General features: G+C 32.8%; 1 protein-coding gene across 1 annotated transcript; it reads right to left on the bottom strand.

Moving 5' to 3' along the window:
* Window positions 1-1318: 1318 nt before the first annotated feature.
* LOC127737085 (glutamate receptor ionotropic, kainate glr-3-like) lies at window positions 1319-25863 on the bottom strand. The gene is made up of 7 exons (XM_052247618.1): window positions 25792-25863; window positions 23913-24101; window positions 15403-15497; window positions 14027-14117; window positions 12741-13068; window positions 10331-10548; window positions 1319-1345 (listed from the first exon to the last, which is right to left on the bottom strand). The coding sequence occupies exons 1-7, from the start codon at window positions 25861-25863 to the stop codon at window positions 1319-1321; spliced, it is 1020 nt and encodes a 339-aa protein (XP_052103578.1).
* Between the last annotated feature and the right edge of the window lie 1702 nt (window positions 25864-27565).

The following is a 27565-nucleotide window of genomic DNA, read 5'->3' as shown; positions in this document are numbered from 1 at the left end:
TTTTACTATATATAACATCAAAATACGAATTACATTTGTTTCTTTCCAATTTACTTTCAAAACAGTTTAAGACACTTCACTTTAGTTTAGATCTCAGAGGTAAATTTTATTGAAGGCAATAATTATACATTACGCACAGAAACAAAGATATGTACACCTACAATGCTTTGTTTTGAAAGAAAAAAAAGAAAATAAATATTTGCAAAGGGAATTCGAGAGACAAAATTATGTTTCAGTCAACATGAAAAACAAAACACAAGGGACATCATTACGCAAATAAACGAAAAAAAGAGCGACACGACCTTGCTGAACAAACAGAAAATAGGGGGATATTCAAGTGGTACCGTTTGGGTAAACAATAACCGTCTCTACAACCACCGAGTCGAGATACATTTTGGTGAACGAGGAAGGAAAGGGGCATGCGTCATACTGCCATACTGGAAAATTGAGAATAAATATATTTTTTCATGTAAAGTAGGTGAATAGGTCTGATCGATTTATAGATCTCCGGACATTTCATGGCGATGAATTTAGATATGATAACTATATTAATTTTTATTTTTTTAGATAAAAGATATAATATTTGGATCATAATTCTCTTAAAATTCATTGAAATAATTTAAGATGGGGAAATTCCGATGAACCACAAAATAATTTAAATTGGTTGCACGCTTGTTATCTCTTCATTTGTGTTCATTCATTATATATTTGCTTCGCATCACGGTGCTGAGCTATTAGTTTCAGTCGATATACACGCCATCTTGAAATAATTACTAATCACATATAGATTCTGATTGGTTGCTTTATGATGCGGCTGGGATACAGCAACAGCTATTGGCTTAAATGAGATAAAGAATTACAGACTTTCTCGTCTCAGGATAAGACATCAAAAGCCGGAAAATTAACTATGTGTACTAAGTATTTCAGTTCCGATCAACTGTCATTAATTCATGTTCGTTTTATTATGCATATATTGCACACTGAAATTCAATATTTAAATATGAATTATTAAAACGTGTTTATTTGTTTTTGTTAATCTGCAATTTGCACGATTTGTTTTGCTAAACAATGTTCCTATATGTTGCACTTGTGTAAAACCAGCAATGCAATTTTCCATAGGAACTGCATAAAATGCATATGCAGTCACACTTCATTCAGGAAGTTTTGAGGAGAATGTTATATTTCCCTGAAAAGGAGATATGCACTACTTTTTTTTGCACCAATAAAAACATATAGCTGTGCGGCATATTTTCAAGTTTTACTGGCCTCCATGTATAAACATTGCAGGATCGCACAGAATTTTTCCATTAAATTTGACTCAACACCCAAATGTCTTCCAGTCCTCCTGAAAAATAAGTTAAATAAATAGACATTTTTATTTATATCCATTTAATTCTCCAATCAAGTCTTAATTAAAAAAAAAATAGTTTGCATACATGGCAACAGCTATGTAAACAGTAGCAGTATTGATATGCATATTCAATTTCTCCCCAAAAGAGGCGTAACTTGCAAATCACACGTGATTTACAAAGTGCAACCTATATAATGTTTACAAAAATGCATTATCTGTATTTTATAACCTCTGCCAATCTAGGCACACCTCCAGAGTCGTGTCTATTTGTAAATGAATAAATTTTCAACAAGTAAAGTGAACAAAATTTAAAAAGCATGGGTGTATAACGCCCAACACTGAACAGCCAGTTTAAAATTTCAGAAAAGTTCATCTTAATATATATACAAAAATTGATATTCCAAGTCTAAGACATCCATTTTATATCAATCAATATCTAAAAATACCACATTTTCAATACTAAATCAACAACCACATGCACACATATTACTTTAAATTAGGATAGAGCGAAGCAGTCCACACCTTTTTAGAAAGGTCAAACTTGTATAGTGTTTTATTTGAAATATAATCGAGTGCGGTGCACTCGATATTGTTGAACCTTTTTCTTCAACGTGAACCTGTTTTCATATGTTTTTCTTTTTCACCTTATAAGAAATAAAATCCCAAAAGATAAAAGAAAGTAATAGGAGAGGACTACAATATATGTATAAAACTTGGCATCATTAGCTTCTATAACTATATCCTCTTCGTTGTCCGCACTGAAATCGATTATAACTGAATACACATTTGATTTTGATCCAAAGTTTGAAACAACAAAATCACTAATTACGACATCACTTTCTTCGTTTTTTGCATTAAGAATATACTTTCATTGTCTTTATCCATTTTGAGACACCAAACACATAAGAAGGTATTCATGGAAAATATATAAAGTAATCATAGCGCACGAGAAAAGCATGATATCATACACTGTGTCTTCATAAACATGTAGCAATACATGTTGTTTACCTTCAGCTGTACTTTATTTTTGCCTATTGTTTAGGTTGAGCTACTGTTTAAAGGGACCAACATGTAGGATAATGTAAATAAAATTTATCCACAAAACAATTTACACACTTGATGATAATAAAGCTTTACAAAAGTTTGTATTTGTTTGCTTTTTTCACCTTTTTTTGACATGTTAAACAATGTTTTAAGTAAGATTTAAGCCTCTAACAGTCCATTCTGTAAAATATTGGACAGGTCTTCGGTCACAGTCCAATATTTTACAGAATGGACTGTTATCGGCTTATATCCTTTACATAAAAAAAGGTTACATTACTATATAGTCATCAAATTTTTTGATTTTATATGCAAAAAATATCCTCGAATATCATTAAAACATTAATGCTGGAGAAACGGACATACAACATCAGTTAGTCTATGTCAGTATATATCTAATATAGAATAATATCTAAATTGAGGATAATCCACCAAAATTACGATTATTCATGAACAAACAAAGCTAAAAAGAAATGAAATGTATGCACCAGTCTTGATAATCACCTTTTTATTGTCTTATTTTTATTTCATCTGATAAAATGTTAAAACACCCAGACTAACGCTTTGCTTTCCTTAACATAAACGAGTAATTAATCTCGAGTACAGCGGTACCTAGAAAATTATCATTGCTGCACTTTATTCAAGATATTTTGATAAAGTATATTCACTACTGATCAGAAATAAATCAGTTAGACAGAAGATGATCATCTTTGTCTAAAAAAATAGCGACAGGAATATTGGGTACAACATGAAGACAATGAAGGAAAACTATTACAAAATCAATAAAATCATTAAAAATGTTTTTTCATTATTTAAGGTGTGTTAAAGTTCTGATACGAATCTTTGTCTGAAAAAAATTTAGTAAGGGTACCCTAGGGGCCTTCACTTTGATATTTTTAAAGAAAGGACAGCATCGGGACTTTCTCTTAGCTATAAAAGAGAGGCGAAAGATACCAAAGGGACATTCAAACTCACAAGTCGAAAACAAGCTGACAACGCCATGGCTAAAAAAGAAAAAAGACAAACAGACAAACAATAGTACACAAAACCCAACATAGAAAACGAAAGACTGACCAACACGAACCCCCACCAAAAAACTGGGGGTGATCTCAGGTGCTCCGGAAGGGTAAGCAGATCCTTCTTCACATGTGACACCCGTCGTCTTGCTCATGTTAGTAAAAACCTGGTAATAAGTCTAATTCGGTAGGTCACATTCGGGAAAAGGGGACGCGGTTGTAGTTACGACATTAGGAACATATCCGCTATCATCGGTGAAACGGATATTCCGTAACGGTCAACCAACTTGTGATGACGTCCGTAAAATTTACGAAGGGATGATTTCTACCTCACCACTTGGAACTGTTGGTTTAATAGCTTCCTTGTGAGCAGCAACCCTCTATCAAGGAAATCATGATAGAAAATACAAGCCCTGGAGTATCGTATCAACTGGGGGATATATACTCCGTATGCAGGCGCTGCTGGAATGTTGCTACATAAAAATGGAAAGTTCACAATTGGGAAGCTGAAATCATCTCTTTTGTCATATTGTTTTGTTTTCAACCGACCCTTAATTGTCAATGTCTAGAAGTTAGTCAATATATGAGGCAGACTTAACTCTATCTGTTGTATCCTTTATCTCAAGTTCGATGTGATAGATGCGTTCAACATAGTCACCAAATTTTGAGTTATTTAGTGAGAGATGATCATCTATGTAGCGGAAAGTAAAGTTTAAGGATACTGCTAACTTCTTTTCTTTCATCGTAAGAAGTTCCTGTATGAAATCAGCCTCATATGAATAAAGGAACAAGTTGGCAAGAAGAGGGACACAGTTGGATCCCATGGGAATGACGATTTTCCAAATGTAACAACTATGTTGTCAATTAAGAAATCAAGCATCTTGATAAGGTCAATTTCAAAGAATTTATTGTTAGAATCAGAGTGTTTTTTTTCAAAGAAGGATTTATCCCTCCCTAAGACAAGATACTTGTATCTACGTTGGCCATTCCTTTTTATGAAACAAAGCAGGACCAACTCTTTCAATTTGTCTTTTAGTTTGAAATTGGGAATACTTGTGTAAAGTGTAGAACAGTCAAATGTTTTAATACTATTGCAAGATGAAAGAGTCTTATAAGGGTGCTATGGAAAGCCTTTTAGACCATCAACGTAATGAAACTATCACGCCCAGACTTCATATACACAAAACAACCAGAATATTAAGAAAAAATATATAAGCTGCATAATAATTTCAGTACGATTGACACGTTTGTCTTGAATAATCTTGATCAGGTATACTCTTTACCGAAAGGCTGGTGAGACAAATACATAAAAGTTTTACGTGAGCATCAGAGTAACAATAGAACAGACAGAAAATTACATCTTTACGAACTACATTTAAGCTACTTATTGGCTAAGACATTTTCGATTTAAGTTTTAAATACAACTCATTCTCTATGAGTTTGGAAATCTAAGTTTTAATACAATTCATTGCACAAGACTTTTGCAATCTTAGTCATACTCTATACCGAAAGTCTGATGAGTCAAATACATAAAAGTTTTACGTGAGCATCAGAGTCACAATAGAACAGATAACTAAATCTTTGCGAACTACATTTGCCATCTTACTTTTTAAAGAAATTAATTGGCTTAGACATTTGCGATCTAAGTTTTAATACAACTCATTGTCTAAGACTTTTGTATCTACGTTTTTACACAATTCAATACCTAAGACTTTTGCAATATTACTTTTAATACAATTTATTGCCTAGGACATTTTGCAATCTAAATTTTTAATACAATTACAATAACTAATAGCCAGAAAATAAATATAAATTATCTATCAATATAAAAGTTCCTTTCCTCATTTACCTGCATTTAACCCTAAACAAACTGTCTATTACTAATTCACAGTAATATATTTGTCACAGTAACACATTCAACGTTTTCAAACGTTATTTTATTAATCCAACTTGATTGATTTAATAAAAAGTTCTCTAGTATATCATAGAGTTTTCAAGATTTGATTCCATCCTTACGAGGTCAGTTTCGTGTGCTGTTTGTTTTGATTTGTCTTGCATCGATCTCTTTCTATGATATCTCCATTTAAAACATTCACATATAAGAAAACTTGAAGCGATGAAAACACCAATGGCTACCACGTAAAATGAACTATGTATATCTATTAGAGTTATTGGTGTAGATTCTTTGCGGCCAATATTGTCGCAAATCCCATGTTTCGGCCAGTGTTTTAACTTCCACTTCTGTAATAATCCATTCCCAAAAATGGCAGTCATTCTAAAATCAAAATAGTGAAGTTTATTATTTTAGACAATCATACATTTTGACTGACTGTAGCATTTATCAAAAGTTTCGACCTGTGTAAAATGATGTTACGGTTCCTTTGTTTAACGTTGATGTAATTTTTTTTTAAAGTTTAAGTAACGTCAATTTCAGTGTTAGTAATCCTCTACATGCCAATGGGAAGATACATTGCTAAATATATACATGGAGGGAGTAATGGGAAAAAGATAGCCAGTTTCATTCAAAACAATTACATTGTACTACTTTATGTATTTTCATGTGTCCGAAGTGCTTTCTGGATTAATCGTCACCAGCAACGCTCAAATCGTAATATTTGAAAGCCATCTAAGGTCAACTTTTCCCGGGAGATTTTGAACCTGAGTTTCCTCATAATTTCGTAATTTATCAGATGGGAAACATAGAAATTATGTTATGCATCGTGCAAATATCGACTAATTGACTACTTTATAATCAGTACCCTGATTACTGCCAAGCGTTTAACTGGGGAGATGGTTGCATTTCGTAACAATCACTTTAGATTTATCAGAAATATGATTTCGAACTTTATCTTTAAAAATTACTTACTCATCAGAAAAAATCTTAGTGAATGGAGATTTATTCGGAAGTGCTATTGCGTATTGCAGTGAAACAATATCCGAAAGAGCCATCGCCAGATGACAATTATTAACCATAGCTAATTCCATTTGAGTTTTGTCACCAACATATGCATAATCTCCCTCCATTACAAGCCGTACTTGAACATTAGGATCCGCACTTAGGATTCTTGGTTTCGTTTTATTGTAGGTAACTACTCCCTTCCAAAACTTTACATAATCTGGTCGAGTGGATGCCTTTTAATATAAGAATATTAAAACAAAATTAACTGAACTGTCGAAGCATGAAAATAAGTGCTGACTTAAGCAAATCAAAACACTCGGAAGGCCAAATCAGAAACGAAGTTGAGGAGCATTGCAAATCGAAAAATTCTGAAAAGTTGTATTCCAAATACGGATAAGACAATATATGTCTGGAGGTAGAAAACGTTAGTTTTCCGATTATTTTATCACTTTATACACAATAAAATATCACTTCAGGCTATCTGAACCATACATTGTTGTTTTTGACTGCACATCATTTTTTCTCTCGAAAATCCAAATTTGGTTGATGATGTGAACCTGATGTACTGAGTAGTATTTTCAATAATTTATGCTTTACATTTAATGTATGCTAATTTGAAAGGGTATGTCATTTGCTTGTAGTTTTGTTAATTCGAAATTGTTTTTTTTTTCTTAGAATGTTTAGAAATTGCATGATATCTTCGTTGTTATCTGCTTTTATTTGATTCTACAATGAATTCTATATATATCTTAAGTAAAAAGTGCCGAACGTTCTGAATTCAATTTTGTAAAGACATCATTAACAAGAGGCTCTATAGAGCTTGTGTCGCTCACCTAGGTCTATGTTCGTCTTCAATAATGGAAACTTTCTTACATTGTAGACTGAAAAAAAATGCATGACTTGTTTCCTTTTTTTATCCTGTATTGCTGATCATTTTTTGTTTATGTTTACAGTTTTTCACAATTTTTCTATATTTTGCACGAAGCACACAAAGGGTAAAAATTATCATTTTTGGCCAATTACGTCTTTAAGAAGAAAAGTGTTTACAAAACTACCGAATTTCAAGGAAAATACAAAACGGGGGGAAGTCCATTAAACCTGACAAAATCACACGCTTGACTATATCAACCAACTGAAAGAATGAAAACCAATTGTCATACTCCTGACTATGTGCAGACAACTGACAATTTTATCTATGCTGACCTATTTGCAGATCTTGTTTTGTTTATCATTTTTGGTTTTTAACGTTTTTTGTTAGTCATTTTTGCTTTTTGAAGATAATTGACAAAAACAAAATATCTATAAAAAATAATCATTAAAGGGCAACAACTCCAATATCGAGTTAACTAACAATTCAGGCCATGTTACCTCGTTTGTAGATCTTGTTTTGTTGTTCTTGTCTTGTTATTTAAATTTCAATCTATCTATAAAACTTTTCAAGATAAAAGGCATAATAGCAAAATAATGAGTATAATTTTACATTTAAGGGCAATAAAACCTATAAGAAGCCGACTGACGATTTTGCGCCATGTTGACTTTTAAATAGTTTTTGTCTTGCTTTTCTTTTTAGTTATTAAATATTCTATATTTGTAGGACTCGGAGATGCGATGGGAACACTGAAGAGTGTTGGTCTATATGACGCTTGGAATCTAGTTAAAAATCTATAGATGTGCATTTATTATGAGAGTTGGATTTATTTTACTAGTAAGTACATGTATATAAAAACCAAACGCTCCATATTTTATACAGCTGCATTTTAAACCATTTACGTGATCTACCTTATTACTCGCTCTCATTCACAGCAGCCGAATAGATGCGTTGCTTCATTTGTTTCGTCCCAACTAATCTAGTAGTATTTGCATTTCAAACAATTACCATGATTTTTCGTTTAATGGAAAAGAAATATATAGTTGTCAATTTCTAAACGATCGTATGAACTTTTGCTTATTTTTGTACAAGCCAATTTACAAAGTAAACGACAACGATGCAGTTATGACTTGAAACGCAAAGAATATTTATAGTGACTGTTTTAAACTTAAATTAAATTGGTAACACTCTCGATGATTTACTGATAAAAACCCAAAAAAATGGTTCTAACAAACAAATTGTTTTCTACATCGCCTTTCAGACATGTGAATAAGAACAAAAAATGAAAATATATTTCATGTAATCCATTGCACTTCAGCGTTGCCATAAACACAATTTGCCGGCGTAGCTTTCAACAAGATAGCGTCACAATGCCACCATCGCACTTCAGTGTGACCAAAAAAGCACCTCAGCGTCAAACCAGCGTACCCATCGCTGTTCGAATTACCATCGAGTCCTACATATATATTACAATTTCCGTGATAATAGGCAAACAAATTGTAAAGATTGTCATTTTAGAACAAGATCTTTTGTAAGCATTTGTGTGACGATTTCGGCCACGTTGGATTATTCATAGACCTTGACTTGCTGATCATTTTTTCTTTAAAAGTTTTTCTTCTATTTACTAGAGTTTTAAAGATTGCAAAAATTGTCAAATTTGTCATATAAGGGCTATAACTCATTTCAGTTGTCGTCTGACAGCTTTAATGTAAATAGACAGAAGGTAGATCTCAATATTCGAAACATAAAATTGAGAATGGAAACGGGGAATGTGTCAAAGAGACACCAACCGACTAAAGAGCGGAAACAGTCCAAGGCCACCAATTGGTATTCAACACTGCGAGAAAATCCCGCACCCGTAGGCGGGCTTCAGCTGGCCCCTAAACAACAGTGAAACTCAGTTTAAAAGAAGTCCGAGACCGATGTCAGAATAGGTAACAGAAGAAACTAAGCAAAATGACAATGATACATTAATTAACAAAGGACTACTAGCAGTTACTGACATGCCAGCTCCAGACCTTAATTAAACTGATTGAAAAATATTGTCTTTATCATATAAAAATCAAGCACAATCCCTCCCGTTAGGGGATTAGTATCATACCATTATAAAATATATGAGAAGAACATAACCCGTATCATGCCAACAACTGGTTTAAGAATAAATATGTTATTTTCCGATGCAAGGACCCTATGAGTGAATCAATATTAATTCCAAGAAATGACATCTTTAATGACCTGTCAACAGTATCGTAACTATATCCCTTCTGAATAAGTCTGTTTAAAGGTTTGGTTAGCTTTTAAGGTGAATGACGACATTTTTGTGCTTCGTATAGAATATTACCATAAAAGATTGGATGTGAAATACCTGAACGAATAAGATGTCTGCACGTTGATTTATATTAACGAATGATATCCTACTACAATCCCGTCCCCTTTTCACGAATGTGACCTACCGAATTAGACTTATTACCGGGTTTTTACTAACATTAGCAACACGACGGGTGCCACATGTTGAGCAGGATCTGCTTACCCTTCAGGAGCACATGAGATAACCCCCAGTTTTGGTGGGGTTCGTGTCGCTCAGTCTATTTTTTTTAAGTTGTGTTTTGTGTACTTTTGTTTGTCTTTTTTCTTTTTTAACCACGGCTTTGTCATTTCATTTTCGACTTATGAGTTTGAATGTCCCTCTGGTATCTTTTGCCTTTCTTGTACCGATGACCATAATGTCTGCTTTTTCAGATTGTATATATCTAAAGCGGTTTTCAAGATAATATACATAAATTGCATTTTACCCCAGTGCTTTTTTTTTTGCCATGTTGGCTGTAAAGCAGGATCATCGGAGACATTTTTTTTAAAACTAGATACCCCAATGATGATTTCGACCAAGTTTGTCTAATTAGCCAAGTTGTATAAGAGGATAAGATTTATGTAAAAGTTAATGAACTACGAGGGATAACGACGACTGCCGACGGACGGAAAGTGATTGGAAAAGCCCACACTGGCCCTTTAGAGTGAGCTAAGAGTGACTTAATAAAATAAAGAAAAGTATTAATATGCTATAAAAATATAATAAATTACAAGGTACATGAAGGTATTACCTTCTTGTTCGTCAAAATCTTTGTGCAAAATCTTTTTTGATATTTTGTAACTTTTACCTTGAAAATTGTTTCAAAGATAGTTCCCTCATGTGTTCCCCATTTATAACTGCCTTGTTCTACAAGTCCAGCAATATCAGAGAAAGGCAGCTTTTCTTTGGTTACAGTAAGGAAGGCCACGAGGTTACCGGTGTATGTCGCCATCATAATTATGCAAAATATCCACCAAGAGCTCAATAACGTACGACCTGAAGACGAACCTGCCATATGTTCACCACCTATGTTTAGAAAATAAGGAACAAATCCATTTATTATAACATTAAAGGTACCAATTTTACTGCACCAGATGCTCATTTTGATAATGATTGTAAATTTAGCGATGCTCCAGGCCAAAACAATCAAAAATCCCAATTTTTATTCAAAATGTGAAGAACTAATAAACCCTCCCACAAACAAACTGATTTACTGGTAAGTGTTCTTGCAATTTACAACCTTGAATACTATCCTGTTTCGTGTTTGTCGAAAGTTCTCTTTGCATATATATATATATTTGTACTAAAAAAATTAATTGATTTTCTCAATACATCTCTCATTACCATGAACAATAAGCAGAACGATTTACCGGAAAGAAACATTGATTATTTTCTGACTACATTGAAATAAAGAATTATTAAGCAAACAAACAGGTCGAAGAACGATCAATTTTATGGTTCGGCTCATCTACAGTAAACTCATATATAGGTATATCATGTAGCAAGTATCATGTCCATATAATCTTTTATCTCGTCAAACCTGACTACCTGTATATAAAAGTTTTAATATCTCATATATACCAGAGAATGTCTGGTACATAGCGTGACTCTTTCATCGATATTGACACTCATATACGACTCAAAATCTATGACAAACGTGATGACTTCAACTTTCGAATTGTCAACTTTCCATTTCTCAGCAGTGACGTACCTTCAGGTCGATCGGATGGTGTTAACATATCTCGTGCATGTTCAAACTATAATGACTTCATTAATAGGGTTTTTAGTCGTTATACGAAAACTGTTCCAACATAGTTATGAGGAAGATTGATCAAAATCGACATTATATCACAAATTAGTTAACCGATACGATGAGCTGGTATCTCAACTCACTAGCGACATGCTTTTGCAGCCTTAGATCTTTAGATACCAGTATAGTCGTCTGATCGCTAATTTTACCAATTGTGTCCTAATCCCGATTTATTCTTAGACTGAGTGTGAATTCGCATTGCGGGTGATGCATGCAAAGCAAGAGACGCTTACCCTGTCGACGCATCCGGTCTTGCTCTTTTTGGAGTTCATGCGGTTCTATCGGATTCTGTTTGGTACCTTGATTTGTTTCTTTATAATCGATTTACGAGATTTGAAGACCAGCAAACTACTGCCGTCTTGATTTAGACGTTCGGTGTCAGAAAAAAGCAGCGTTTACAAGATATCATGGTACAACAAATCAAGGAAAGTCGTAGTCCTATAATTCCGAAACAATTTTGAAATAGCATCGTAGTATGATCAAGTACACATGATGATAAACAGTTATTTTGCTATGCTATTAGTATGGAAGCAAAAAGCTGCCTTTCCACAGTGTCATAATACTACCATGAGTACGATGCAATTATATTAAGACATGGTTACACTTATATAATCTGGCAAATCAATATCAAAAGTATGATGTAGTATGGTTTACTATAACTGGTAATAGACCATACTTCATCAACATTTTGATTTTTGTATTTGCGAGATATAATGTATTAAACCTTGTTTTAATATCATCGAAGAAAGCATTAAAACAAACAGAATGGTTTACTTGTGTATAGAAATACGGTTATCCATACTCTTCTTAAATCGGCCGCCAGTAAACATTTAAGCATACGAGGGGTATCCCTATGGCAATGTGGGATATAAAAATACGTAGCCACGTCCAGCAGGAACGTGGATGTGGTATGAGGGCCACGCATTCTGTACGTCACGTTTTTCATGGAACCATATGCAGCCTGTTGCTAGTCGAGTATTTCCGCAAATATCAGGCATACTGTCATTTTTCTGTGGATTCAATATCCACACCCTTCACATACCTTTTTATTGCTAATTTGTTTTCGTCCAGAATATGCATATAATATTTGTCTACAGACAAACAGCATTCAATTGAGTAATCGGTCTAAACAGAATAGTGTGTGTGGGAGAGTAACGGACGGAGGAAGTCTATTATTATTTTCCTCATTGTCGGCACATCGCGGGGCAGTAACATAAAAGTAAAGATGAAAAGGTACCTAATCACAACAGTCAAGCTACAATGTTTTTAGAGTTTCATAAATCATATCCACGGACAGCTAAAGTATGAAAATCGAACACCTTAATTTATATAAATATAAATTGAATTCGAGAATAATAACAATTATGAAGGAAAATATAGGTCCTACCTTCGTTAACGGTGTAGTTACCTTGTGTTAACAACGCACCATACATATACCAAAGGGAGTCCAAGAAATGATGCAATCCTCTTACTTTATCTCTATCTTCCATTCTTCTATAGTAAGGAGTACATTTTTCGAAGAAAAACAAAAAAAGTGAGGTAACTGGGAGGGAAATGAATATACACAAAATTACATATTCGCTAAAGGGGTCTATTAATGTCCTCCATTTTTTTGAATTCGGATCCGGCTTTTTCAACAAAATAGCTGGAGAGTCATAAAAATAGGGAATTGTGAAATCGACAGCATTTTCCCTGGTGATTTGAACAGTCACAGGAGCTGCAACTAGATCTACATCCTGAAATAGTAAATATAATACTCATTTAATTTAATTTAATAAATCATGAACATCTGAATTCAACTACAGCTATTTTATGATATATATTATCTGGGCAAATATTATGTCCTATGTCCTCTGTGTCTTTTTATTCCTTGTGCTAGATTGTGCCCTCAACTTTATCTGTTTTGTATATTTTTTATATAAAAAAAGAATTATCACCAACCATCATCTTCCTTTTTAAGGATTAATTTAATACTTATTATTTAGATTGAATTTACGTATGTTTTGAATTTCCGTATACTTTTAGCAGCATCGGTATGGGTAGGCAGAGTCGATCTTTTCTGCTGTATTTGTATGTCTTGCTTTAAACTTTACCTGTTAGATCATTGAAAATATAAGAAACTTATATCATTTACCGTCGTTTTCCTTTATAATGATTTAAAATTTATTCCATTAAAATGAAAGTGTCTCATGACTTGTAGTTTGAAGAATATTTACCATTCCTCCATAAACGATATTGCCACTTGTCAATGCTTTCAATTCGTTTTTTCTTACGCCTGCTACTATATCGTACGACCTACTATATGGGTATTTTTGGCACTTTAATTAATTTAATATCATAATGCAAACCGATTAGAAATAAATGACACATGATTGAGCAGGTATTCGCACGTAGTTGTTTTACCTCAAAAAATTTAAACCTTGCTTCATAAATTCGTAGCTTACAATGCTTTTCAGTATTAGGAGTGCATTTTATCACACGTGGAAGAAAAAACTCACATATAAAAAATATTGTATGTAATTCATATCATTCAACATCCACAAATATTAAATTGCGACTGTCAAACTACAACTAGCAATGATCATTTGTTTTGGGAATTTATTCGTATATTATTTTTCATCAGTTGTCCATGATGAAACTAGCAATACCTTTCATATGAATGATACAAAAGGTTTTCTTTCAAACTCTTCTTACCCGTCTTTCAAGATGACCCATTAAACCATTCCATGATCCATTTTCCATCTGAGCACCCCATTTTCCGTCAGGGGGTCGTGTTATTTCATATCTGAAATGTATTTTGAAATGTTTAAGAATAAAATTAATTCAGGTGAAAATTATTGAAATTGAAATTGTTCCAAAACGAACTAATTATACATTTAGCAGAAGTTAACGTTCTTTAAAAGTGTATCATGACGGCATTATTATTGTTAGAACATTAACATAATATGTTGTATGTAACCTCCATACACATGCATATCATCTCCATCGAATACGCATTCGCGTATAGTATCAATCAAACAATTTCTGATGGTGACCATTAAAGTTATGTAGTATCGATTTGAGTCGTTTGCTCTCATAACCCTGCTAATGCAGTTTTTGTCTCGTATAATGTGAACATGCAGGCGCGTTATGTATCAACCAAGCTATGAAAGCATTTTACGAAAGTGTACAGATAGTATGTTACTGTTAATACATCGGAAGTTGCCAATGGGAAATCTAAAATTTGTTTGTAATAGACCATAGTTTTAAGTCACCCATCTATTCAAATATTAGAAAAGATCCGTTTAATATCAATATCAAATGAGAAAATAACGAATTTCATGTTTTCTTAAGTCCCCCCTTTCGTTATTGGTGTAGGTGAAGAAGGGGATTCCCAGATTTGATGAATTCCGTGATTGATCATATGATTAGAGATTTATTTTGTGAGTTGTTTCTGTTAGAATTTGCAATGAAGAGCTAACAAAAAGATCATATTTATCTTTCTGTGCGTAATGTGTGTAATCTCTTAATTGTTCAGTCTTTTAATTACATTTATCGTTTGATTAGCTAAAACTTTAGATATATAGTTATTTTTCAACGAAATTTGGTTCAAACGCCTACAAATCACTTACAACTTATCAGGCATTGCATGAACAGCAGCTTAGTTTGTTTGGTATAGAACCAGTCTACAATTGGTAAAGGGGAAACAATTTGTGTGTAATGAAAGAATGAAGTAATAGACTCTTCAACGATGTGTTTGTCAACAATATCATAATAAATCCTATACTTTGATATCTCTCCAGGCAATACTTCATTGCACCAATAATAAATTCTTGCAGAAGCTTATTTGGTGGAAATCCTACATTTTTTTTAAAATGGAAGTAACACATCAAATAGTAGTAAAATAAAAAAAACTGTTATGAGTGAAAGTAGATTTAAGATTTACTGAAGATAACAAACTAATCAAAAGCCCAAGAGTCTACAGTACGGATAGACGACAACGATGACAAATTAAGACCTTACCCTACCATAATGTTATGGTCTTTTGAGATTATCTATTATACTTCAAATATAGAAAAGAATTTACGTACGTGAAGTTGAGGGCTAAAGCAAGATGATGTAGTAAATCCATGGTAAATCCTGTATATTCGTTTCTTTTCTCATTATAGATGACAAAGGGATCCCACTATAAAAGTTAAAAAAAGGCATTTTTTAATTTTCACAAACTACTTAACTACTTACACTTGTATCTATGCATTGTAATTTTTAGTTACGGCTATTGTACTGAAACATCAGCTCTTGTTTGATATAAGTTATGGAATAGTCTAATGCTATGTGCCGCCATTTTTGAGTAGCTGACATCTCCTGCATGGCTAACCCTCGAAGTCATTAGCAAAAAACGGTGCGCATTCATAGTCTATAATTACAGGATGATTCAATATTTATTTCAAACATTTTTGAAGAATTGCATTTGCATAGGAATGTAACTATTGTATTTGACGAGTAGCCACCGTCAATTTGATTTTTAATTTGACAGTGGCAAAATATTAAATGATGATATTGCCATTCCTTAATTATGATTTACTTAGATATGTATTGCTGTTTCTAAACCATGCCGAAGACTAAACATGTTGCCCATGCGGTCCTAAATACCAATGTCTCTTTTAAAAACAATTTGAAATTCTGCATATTTTCTTGACTACAGATGTTTTAGAAAATTAATATTTTCAGAACTTGAGTCATGTGAACTCGCCAACGGTTGTTTTTAGATTACATATGATTCATGTTTTTAAAAAAAATATGGCAACCAGTGAATTAAGTTCATTTTTACATTGTAACATGAAATCTACTAATTAACCTATACATTGGAAAGGAAAAAAATATACAGATTGTACGTGAACGAAACAGCAATCCAACACCACAATAATACTAGACATGTGTTCATTCTAGATTTAGACATTTCAATTTTTAAAGGGAAACTCTTTACTAAAATTTACGACAAAAGAGACGATTTTTCATTCCCTATTGTTAATTTTCCCTCTTTAGACGGCGATGTTCCTTTGGCTCCATCATACGGTGTTTATATATCCCAACTCGTTCGTTATGCTCGTGTGTGTAGTGATGTCATAGATTTAAACGAACGTAATCAATACATCACTGTTAAATTATTAAGTCAGGGATTTCGTTACCATCAATTGCTTAAAACTTTTACTAAATTCTTTCATAGATACAAAGATTTGAGTAGTAAATTTGGCTGTACCTGTAGAAAACTAATTAAAAACGGTATTTCACATCCTAAGTTTTACGGTAATATTGTACTAAAAGCGCGAAAATCACCATGTGATCCGTGTAAACTCATCGAACCTTTAAACAAACTTATTAGTAAAGGTTATTTTACCAATGTTGTAATTAGATCTTTGAATATAGTTTACATTGGCAAAAATATCGATTTTGTCATCAGCAAATTAAAACATAACTAAATTTGTATTCTTTTCAAATTGTTTTTTGGGATGTATAAATACACATCCACGTTCATTTTCTATATAGAGATTACTCTTACATTATACATATTTATTAACAGGTTAACTCAAAACTATCCTACTGCCTGTCGATACTTTTATTTTGGCATTGCACAAGTCATGTCTTCTTTGACTGATCTTGACGTTAAAACACCAAATCCCTGGAACGTGTTTTAGTAGATTGTAGTCTATGATGCATGTTTTTTATTATTAATTGTTTTTTGGCTTTTAACTAGCTTTCAGTAACTGGAGTACTCTCAAATCGTACTTTCGTGTTAATTTGACCTGTTGATACAATTTGTAATGCAGTTTTGTTATTTTATGTTATACTTATTCAGTGTTATATCTAGTCTCACTATTTTTAATAAATACCACTTTTGATAAGTGTTTGGTATGACGATAAATTTTCACTTTTGTTCTCGTAGTAGGAACAACAAAATTATTTATTTTGTAAAAAATATTTCTGTACTCCATGTATACCTTACAACAAAATTATTTTTATTTACCTGTGTACGTTATTTTATTTGGCGGCATTTTGTCCAAGGTTATGGTTGTCTTTCTGATATTGTTTTACATTTAACCCCCTTGTTTTATTAATATTGTATTTACATTGTGTCATAGATCAAATTTGTTCGTTCAGTGTATGTTCACTTGTTTTTGTTAATATGTCTTTTGATTGCGTTAAGCTATTTCAATTGATATTTTATAGTGTGTCTTTCTATGTTGTGATGTTACACTATTGTTTCAGGTAGGGTGAAGGTTGGCGCCTATAAAAACGTTTTAACCCGCTGCATTTGTTTGCACCTGTCCTAAGTCAGGAACCTGATGTTCAGTGGTTGTCGTTTGTTGATGTGGTTCATAAAAGATGGACGAAAGATACCAGAGGGACAGTCAAACTCATAGATCGAAAACAAACTGACAACGCCATGGCCAAAAATAAAAAGACAAACAGACAAATAATAGTACAGAAGACACAATATAGAAAACTAAAGACTAGGCAACACGAACCCCACCAAAAACTAGGGGTGATCTCCCGGAAGGGTAAGCAGATCCTGCTCCACATGTGGCACCCGTCGTGCTGCTTATGTGTTTACAAATCCGGTTAATAGTCTAATTCGGTAGGTCACATTCGTGAAAAGGGAAGGGTATTGTAGTTACGACATAAGGAACATATCCGATATCATCTGTGAAACAGTTATTCTATAACGGTCAACCAACTCGTGATGGCGTCCATAAAATTTACGAAGGGATGATTTCAACTTCACCATTTTGAACTCTTGGTTTAATAGCTTCCTTGTGAGCAGGAATCCTTTATCAAGGAAATCATGATAGGAAATAGAAGCCCGGGAATATCGTATCAATTGGGAGATATATACTCCGTATGCAGGCGGTGGTGGAATGTTGCTACATAGAAATGGAAAGTTCACAATTGGGAAGCTGAAATCATCTCTTTCGTCGTAAAGTTTTGTTTTCAACCGACCCTCATTGTCAATTTCTAGATGTAAGTCAAGATATGAGGCAGACCTAACTGTATCTGTAGTATCCATTAGTGTTTCTCGTTTTTTATATAGATTAGACCGTTGGTTTTCCTCTTTGAATGGTTTTACACTAGTCATTTTTGGGGCCTTTTATAGCTTGCTGTTCGGTGTGAGCCAAGGCTCCGTGTTGAAGGACGTACTTTGACCTATAATGGTTTACTTTTACAAATTGTGACTTGGATAAAGAGTTGTCTCATTGAAACACATACCACATCTTCTTATATCTTTGTAAGATTATTTTAATCCAGAACTATTTTACTGTAGTGGGTGTTTCGATATATAGCCTAAATAACTTTAACGGTACTCGTGTAACTGCTCAAGATGCTAATTTCGATAATTAATGTCTCTTCATTGATATTCGAGACCAAGAAATTTGAAAATCCAAAACCTAATGCAAACGTTGAAGAGCTAATAAAACCAAAAAAAAAACTAAAGTAAAGCAAAATACAAATAATGGAATCAGAGTAGATAAATCTATACTATGATTCACAAGGAAACGTACTCCCAAAGGATGGTTATGTATTTTTGGGATGTAAAATTATCATGGGCATAATTATACATTAAACTTACACATTTTAGGATCACTATCACTAGAAGCATACATTCATTTGAGAGATAACATGAATTAGCAAATATATCACACAGTACTACAGACTACTCTATCCCCAAGTAGACCTTTTCTATATATACATTTTGCTTTTGTTTCAGTATGGTAGTAGTATAAGAGGCAGTGTTAGTATTGTAAAAAATAAATTCAATCATACAAAAATGACCGTGTGGCACCCGCATGGATAACCCACACAAACAACACTATTTTCTATGGAAGAGTCTATCTCAGGTAAAGAAAATGATTAAATCGGTTTCAAATAATTTATGCAAATTTTACACACACAGATTGTAACGGAAAAAGACAGCAAGAAGAAACGGTTGCATCACTAGAATCATACATTCATTCGAGATATAACATGAATTAGCAAACATATTACACAGTACTACAGACTACTCCATCCCAAAGTAGACCTTTTCTATATATACATTTTGTTTTCCGATGTCAGTATGGTAGTAGTATAAGAGGCAGTGTTAGTATCGTAAATAATAAATTCAATCATACAAAAATGACCATGTGACACCAACATGGATAACCCACACACATTTTCCGGGAATAAGAGTAATATAAAAATATATCACAATTGAATAACGCCATATTACGTCGTCGCCGCCGTTAACGATGGCGGAACCCATAGATTTGAACACCATTCCAGATGAAGGTTTTGTAATGTCAAAGGAAAAGAAGAGGACAGTTTCCAAGGACCCTAATCTAGATGCGTTTTTAAGAGGGACTATGCAAAGGTAGTGTCCATATGCAAATCAAAAGCAGAAAATCCGAAATGGGGATCTTCAAAACTAATCAAGTTTAGCAATGAACAGTTGAACGATAGAATGGTACGAAAATATTTAGAAAACTATTTTTACGACTTATGTTCTAATCATTTGTACAAAAAAGTAACGACTTAGCCACTCCACATAGAACATGTCTTTAAAAGGAGGAATGTTTTGACCTGGTGAAAAAGAATCACTCTATAGATCACAGGAAATCTTACAGCATTTATGAATCTATTAGAAGATTTGTCTTTCCAATTGTAAGGGAAAACGTAAAGCTTTTCTTTGATCTTTACGTGGACTGTGAACAATGTAAAAGTGCAATATCTCTACCAAAAACAGAAAGAACAAGACGCCCAATACCGGCAACTTATCCTTATTCGCGATGGCAAATTGACCTAAAATAGATGCCACTTCATAAAGGATTTCAGTACATATGTAACATTGTTGATTGATTCTCAAGATTTGCATTTGGTAAAGCATGTAAAACTAAAAGTGCTACTGAAATAAGCAAAGTTGTACTCGGTTACATTTATTTATATGGCGCTCCACGTATTCTACAATCTGACAATGGAAAAGAATTTCGGAACTCGCACCTTAAAGAAGTTGTAATACAATTTGACACAGTCCAAATACATGGTAGACCATACCACCCTCCAAGTCAGGGCAGAGTGGAACGTTTTAATCGCACACTGACTGAGTATTGTAGAATTAAAATGTCAGATCGTTCAGACTGGTCTGATCAACTAACTGAATTGTATTACGCATATAACAACAGATTAAACAAGGCCACACGTCCAAAGACTCCATATCAGCTGTTTTGCAGTCGACCAAATTTTGCTGTGCCGCTTGATGATCAGGTTTGTTCTTTACTTGAATAATTTTATTTAAATTATTATTTTTCGAGGTTGGGTTAATTAAGAATTAATCAAATACGTTGGTCTCGTGTTATTAAAAAACTGATCATTTTTATTATAACATAAAAATTGTTTTTTGAAATCAAAACTTGTATCCTCTGACAATATTTCGTTTAGGGCCGTAGGCTATGTCAAATTGCTCTCTATCGCAGTATGCGATGTAAATGTGTCCTTCTTGCGTCGTAGACTAAGTACATGTGCCGTCTAGCGCTGTTTATAATATTATTCTTATTTTTTATTACTGATATTCTGTCATGTCTTTGTTTATAAGCCGTCTAGGGCCGTAGGCTGTGTTAATGTGCAGTTTAGCACCACAGACTGTGTCATGTGCAATATAGCGCCATAGGCCGTCTTGCGCCGTAGTGTGTTAATGTACCGTCTTGCGCCGTAGGCTGTGTCAATGTTACGTCTAGGGCCGTAGGATGTGACAATGTGCTGTCTAGCGCCGTAGGCTGTAAGAATGTGCCGTCTAGGCTGTGTAAATGAACAATCCTGACCCGTAGGCTTTGTGTCTTAAGTAAGAGTTTGGTTAGGGTTATTATTAATATTGCATTTTTTTTAATTTTAAACTTGATGGTGCGCTAGAGTTTTACATTATGAATTTCATTATGGATTATAACTTGCCTAACGTCCGAAAAATAAAAAAATACAAACTAAACAAGGGTTTTTTTTACACCATAAAAATTGAAAACTTTGAATTATACAAACAGCATCTTTTTTTTAACATACCTTTGTATTTATAGGTACCTTATGCTTTTCTTCCTAAAAAAAATTATACTTTTTAGAGCATGCCGAATTAGATGTTTATGAAAACGAGTCGGAGAAAGAACTGCCAGAATTAAGATCTGTTGATGTGCAACAATCGTCCTTAACTGAGTCATCATGTGTAAACCAATTCGCCAGTACAAATAATATTGAAGAGGAACTTACTTTACATGGTAAGTTTTATACATATATTGATAAACTTTTTTCTTGAAACTAATAAAAGTAGACAAATTTCACTTATAAATTTAATTTTAAAAATCAATACGATTACTTGTTTTATATGTGATAAAAATGAATGCAAAAATACGTTTAATTATCTTGGTAATTATTTTTTTTATTCAATTTTTGTTTTTAATTTGCGGAGGTAATGAACATTCTAGACGATGGTGTAAATGCAGATCATAGCAATTTAAATCCAGATTGTACACAGGAAAATGATTTTGTGGTGTCCGAACCATCATTTTCACAGACTGTTATTTTGCAAGTATATATGTTTAAGCCTTGTGTATTACTTTGTTTATAATCTCCAACACACGCAAAAAACAACACATTAAATATTTAAGAGTACTTGTTTCTAACCAACAAATCAATACCCTTTTTAAATGTATAACCTATTGTTGCATAAATGACTGTATAACCTACAAATTAGACGACTATCTTTACATGTTAACTTTTGCATAATTTGTTAAGTTAAATATTAAGTGTTAAATTGTGCACAGAATGACAAGAAATATTCTGTTTATTTTTTTAAAGGAAAATGTTAGTCCATACTACAAACAAATGTATCATATAAAGTTTTATAATGAGCAAAATAAAGAAAATGTACCAGCTCATCCACAGGTATGTGATTTTGTTTGTTTTTTTTTAAATGTCCTATATTTAAAACTTTGCCAGTTATGTGAGCGTAAAATGTAATAATTTTGTATATTAACTGTTGTATATGATACGTTTTCAACTGTATGGTGTACGTTTTGAAGTTTAATCTAATATATATTTACAATTGAGATGCGTTAGATAGAAATCTTAAAATTTGCAAGTGCACGTATACATGTACATGTATAAGACTTTGATTGATTTTGGAACATTCAAATGCGAAATAAAAGATGATGTTTTTTGTAGGGTTCTTATATCAACTTTATTTTGAAAGAGTTATAGACTTTGCATAGATTTTTTTAACCTGAAATAGGTTAACAGATGTACTGTTATTCATTTGGATTTCATCCTACTCAGCTCACATGTATTGTTGTTTTGTAGATTTTTTTTTATTTGTAGAATGTAAATCAAAAACAGATATTTAATACGGGACTCGCGGATTTTAACAACCAAATACACAGGGAAACATTTTCGCTTTCCCTGTTGAACAATTTGCCGATGGTTTAAAGGAAGATGTGACCGTTTATCCAGAGGAGGCACAAAATATGCTGTACCGTCCTAATCCTGCGATGAATAAAGGCACATCTGTATTCAGTAGCGGATATTTTAGGAAAGGGGTTATAGTAAATATTTTGGCGTCTACGGCTGGCAAAGTATATAAAGTGAGAGATGAAATTACAGGATACCCCTTTAACTTAAATCGTCATCATTTAAAAAAGATGAATTAACGATCAAATAAATATTTAAGGGACTTCCGTTTTTACTAGTTGGTATAATAAAAGGGTTAAACAGGTACCATGCACAGATTAGAAAATGCTTATTTTTACGGGGCACATCATTTCAATCCTGAACTCTGTATTAGGGTATATCACTTCCTCACTTAGGAAATTTTATATAGGAATGGAACGCCTTTTTAAAGGAATTTATTGGTGTATAAATTGGACCAATTCACTCACAAACAAATAAAAGCCCGAAGGAAAAATACATTACGTCAAGAGCTACTACCGGAAGCCCCCTCGACCATTTATATAAACGTATTCCCTAATATTCAAATTATAGTAGAATTATTGGTTGCCATCACGATATGGTTGACCATTATGGAATGTTTATTTCACAAAAGTTTATAGACAAGTCGTTGGTCGTATATGTACTGCCATGTTCTCCATTAGCACAAAATTTGCCATAGATTTGGAAACAACAAACATCCGCCATAAATTAGGAAATTACAAAACTTGCCATAGATAAGAATTGTAAAAAATCTGCCATTGATTTGGGATGGCATGACGTCATATTCGCCATAGATTATGAATCTGCCATAGATCTGGAACCCACCAAAGATGTGAGTTCTACACATATATTCCACAAGTATCCGATCCAATGCGGATTTTTAGTAAGTTTCAATATTAGGACATTTTCCTTTATCTTAATTGTGTTGTCTTAAACACTGCCATTATCTCTTTGGAGATGCATACGTTATAAAAGTTATTGGACGGAAACAGTCTGCTTATAGCAAAACATAAAACGTTTATGATTTTTACAATGACTAGATTCAAGAAAAAGAGACAATTTGAAACGAATGAAAATGTTTTATCACCAATTAATAACTTACAGGCAATGTGCTAACCAAGAATTTGCGTTTATTGAATCCCATCTTTGAGTTCGGAAAAATTTCTTTCAGCGTCAGAAGGCTTCCTGATAATTGCGAATAACCAACGGTGCTCCAACTTCTCTTTCCCTTCTCCCACATCAAGGTTTTTATGGGTAACCAAGCACAATCTTTTGTATCGCGAAAGTCCATCTAAATTGATATACAATAAAAATATATCAAGGAATACCTGTAATATCTAAGCGTATTTTAGCGTTCTGTGCAAATCAGACACATTTATTTTACAAAGACTATCTTTGATCTTTTCTGGTAATCTCTTCCTTCTTGCCTTGTTAATGATCGCCCTAGAGACTTCACTTGAGCGTCATATATGTTGGGTGCCACTAGACGAAAAGGAACTACTTAACCGATCAGAACACCTAAGTTCGGTATTTTCGTCTTATTTTTCTCTGTGGAAGGGGGTTAGAATTAGTATTGCTCAGTTTTCATGTTTTTTTTTTTAAATTTACGATACTTTGATTTTTTTACTAACGATTTTTTTAAGCGGGAAAAGATTACCATAGCTATATTTGGAAAAATCTTTCGGAATTTTGGGTCCTTAACGCTCTTCGACGTTGCACTGTATTTGATCCTTTTAACATTTTTGATTCGAGGATTCACTGATAGGTCTTTTGACGCTCGTCTGACGTACAACATGTTAATCCTGGTGTCTATATCTACGATTAGTTTATTTAATGTTTTCTGGAATACGTTGTTTTCCATCTTTATTGTTATTGTTTGTCCTTCATCCACTGATTATTTTTATTATTCACTTTTTTTATTATTTTTTCTGCTATGCAGATTCGATGCATTGTATTTGTGCCTTCATATTTAAGGTAAACTCAAACAGATACATATCAAGATTGTTATCGTTTTAGTATATCACAATTTGTTTTAATATTGAAACTATTAGCTTTTAAGAAATTCTCCATCCTGATTTTCCAGTTTTCTCTTTCTCTTTCTGCGGATATATTCGTGTGTCTCTTAGTTTCATATGCAATGTATTTGATTATTTGGATTTCAAGATAGTGATTAGAAACACTTAATTAATTATTGTGTTGAAAATAATAAATAGTACGGGTCATTGGCAGTACGTTTTGGCTCTGCTGATGATAGTAATGCCAAAAGTATTTTGTGTTTTATACATCATAGCCTTTCAAATGTTTAGATTTTAGCTTTCCCGTTGAAGATAAAAAAGAAAGAAAAGAAAAGCGCTTCGAACGTACGAAATTTATGAAGTGTAATTGTCATTGATATCTTTATTATTATGCATGCCGTGGTGAGTTTAACGTTTGTATTTTGTGTATTCTATTCTAGCCTATGTTTGAAATCGGCGCATTCTATTTTCTATCTGGAAATACAGATTTGAATGTTATTGATGATCCGGATTATTATATCTGTCGTTAAATAAGAAACATATCGAACAATTTGTTTTCTTTGTATTGGCTTTTAAAATTTCTTCAAATGCTTCATGAATTGTCTGTGTAACCAGCAAAACTAAAACGCGCAAAAATGTGCACACAAATGTGATGCACCAACACAATTTGTCTTCACAACAAAGTAAGCTTTAGTTCACATCTCCTTATAAGTATTACTTAATTATTACATTCTCGTATGTTAAGTAATATGTGTACCTACCTCTCAATTATAAAAATAAACCAAAATTATTTCGGCAAATAAAAAATTCTTTAGAGCTATTAGTTCTAAATATCGACATGTTACATTTAGATTGTTCCAGGGTAAGGATATTTACCAAAAAAGAAACACTCATGGCTCATATTTCATTATCTTTAGTGTGGATATACTTTTGCTTTCTAGAACTTTTAAACAACATTAAACTTACATTAGGTGGTTTATCAATGGCAGCTGATGCCAAGGCAGATTCATTATTTACTATTTTCGCATCTCCACACATCCTATTGCTCACATCAGTTTTCTTCTGAAATGTATGCTAAATAAATTTAAAGAAATAAAATACGCACCTTTCATATTATCGTGTAATCACTACTGCAATGATTATTTCGCCATCCTAATTGTATCACAAGTTACTTTTAATATCAATAATCAACCCAATATATCAGCACTTTGGTAATTTAATTCGTTATAAATAAAAATGTAGAAATTAAAACGAATAATTAACAATTAGTTTAACTTTAGCTCCATAATAAGGTAAGATTTAGTACTAATAAAGTTCTCTCATACCTAGTAAACGATCAAGTAATCCCAAATAAATGCCTTCAAGCGTTACAACTCTTCTTTTTTTTTCTTTCTTTTCTTTTAATTGCACATCTTATGTTTTTGAAACATAAAGGTAAACAATAATATAGAAAATAGAAAAAATAATGCAAGCTTTGACAGATGTGAATAGCTGTATTTGGCACCTCGTACTTTATTTGGATTTTTAACTTTTTTGATTCGAGCGTCCCTGATTAGTCTTTTGTAAACGAAAAGCGCGTCTGGCGTACAAATTTATTTTAATCCTGGTATCTATGATAAGTTTATGTATAATCATTGTATGATCAAATTTACATGCAGTATACATGTAACTAGATGTTTCAATATTCCCTATCTGTTTTTATGTAATAATTATTATTATGAGTTTTAACAATTGTATAGATCATTATTTCATGTTACCGTATCAGAATGATGTTGTGGTTTATTCTGAAATGAAGTTGGGAATTGTATTACTGCTACATTGTCTAAAACAGTACTACAGTTGGTTTCCAGAACAGATAGGTCTCCGTTATGAAATATTCCAAGTAACCATCTGGAGCTATGTATTAGAGATGACCTGACAACATGTTTACGTCCATACTCGAAAGGCTGAAATTATAATTCACAAACACTTAAATACTTAAAAGTGATTGGTCAATTATTACCATCTATTTTTTTTGGTAACACTTCGATAGATCTTGTGCCAAAATTGCTATTGAAAACTATGTGAATACCGTTGTATAAAAAAGGAAAACAGTTTTATTAAGAATTTTTTAGACCATCAAAGGGCTGGTGACAGTAAAATTGATTTACCCTAATCTTCAGGGAGCAGTATAGCTTTCAAAACTAGGTAAAGGCCTGCTTTTTCATATAAGCAATGAGAGACCCCAAGTAAAGTAAATAAAAAGACACAACCAATAAATGAATTGATTAATAAAAGGTTTTACAAAAAAAGATTTTTTTTCATTAGAAAAAAGAAAAAGGTGGTGTGATTGCCAATGATGCAACTATTCACCAGAAACCAAACAATTTTAAGGCACAGTACGCGGTTTTAAACAATTAGCAAAAATCATACCGTATAGTAAGCTTTAAAAAGTTTTGGCATGACAAAACCATTCAAAAGGCAAAAACAACAGTCTGATTTATGTTTCATCATAATGTCATTCCTTTATGAACGCATTAATAGATTATATACTGTCGAATTGACTTTCCATCAGTTTGTTAGAAATAGCAATTATATACTGTCTCATACAGCTTTTAAATTTTTAAATTGCGGAGTCGGAAGTTCAATGTTTACACACTGTCAAATAAATATACATTTCGAGACATTTTACTATACTATAATATAGATGCAGATATCATCTATCAAATTCATTCGCATCGTTTTAGACTAGGGTCGAGTT

Source organism: Mytilus californianus, unplaced genomic scaffold (genome assembly GCF_021869535.1).
Source record: "Mytilus californianus isolate M0D057914Y unplaced genomic scaffold, xbMytCali1.0.p SCAF_4, whole genome shotgun sequence".
NCBI classification, from domain to species: Eukaryota; Metazoa; Mollusca; class Bivalvia; order Mytilida; family Mytilidae; genus Mytilus; species Mytilus californianus.
The sequence above is the reverse complement of the archived record's forward strand: the minus strand, read 5'-3'. Positions and strand labels throughout refer to the sequence as shown.

Coding starts and splice junctions, on each gene's coding strand:
- LOC127737085 (XM_052247618.1), bottom strand. CDS start 25,863: ATGTGTGGAGATGCGAAAATAGTAAATAATGAATCTGCCTTGGCATCA. Junction 15,498..23,912: donor TCTTGGTTAGCACATTGCCT/GTAAGTTATTAA, acceptor TAACTTTTATAG/TGGGATCCCTTTGTCATCTA. Junction 14,118..15,402: donor GCTTTAGCCCTCAACTTCAC/GTACGTAAATTC, acceptor AATACATTTCAG/ATATGAAATAACACGACCCC.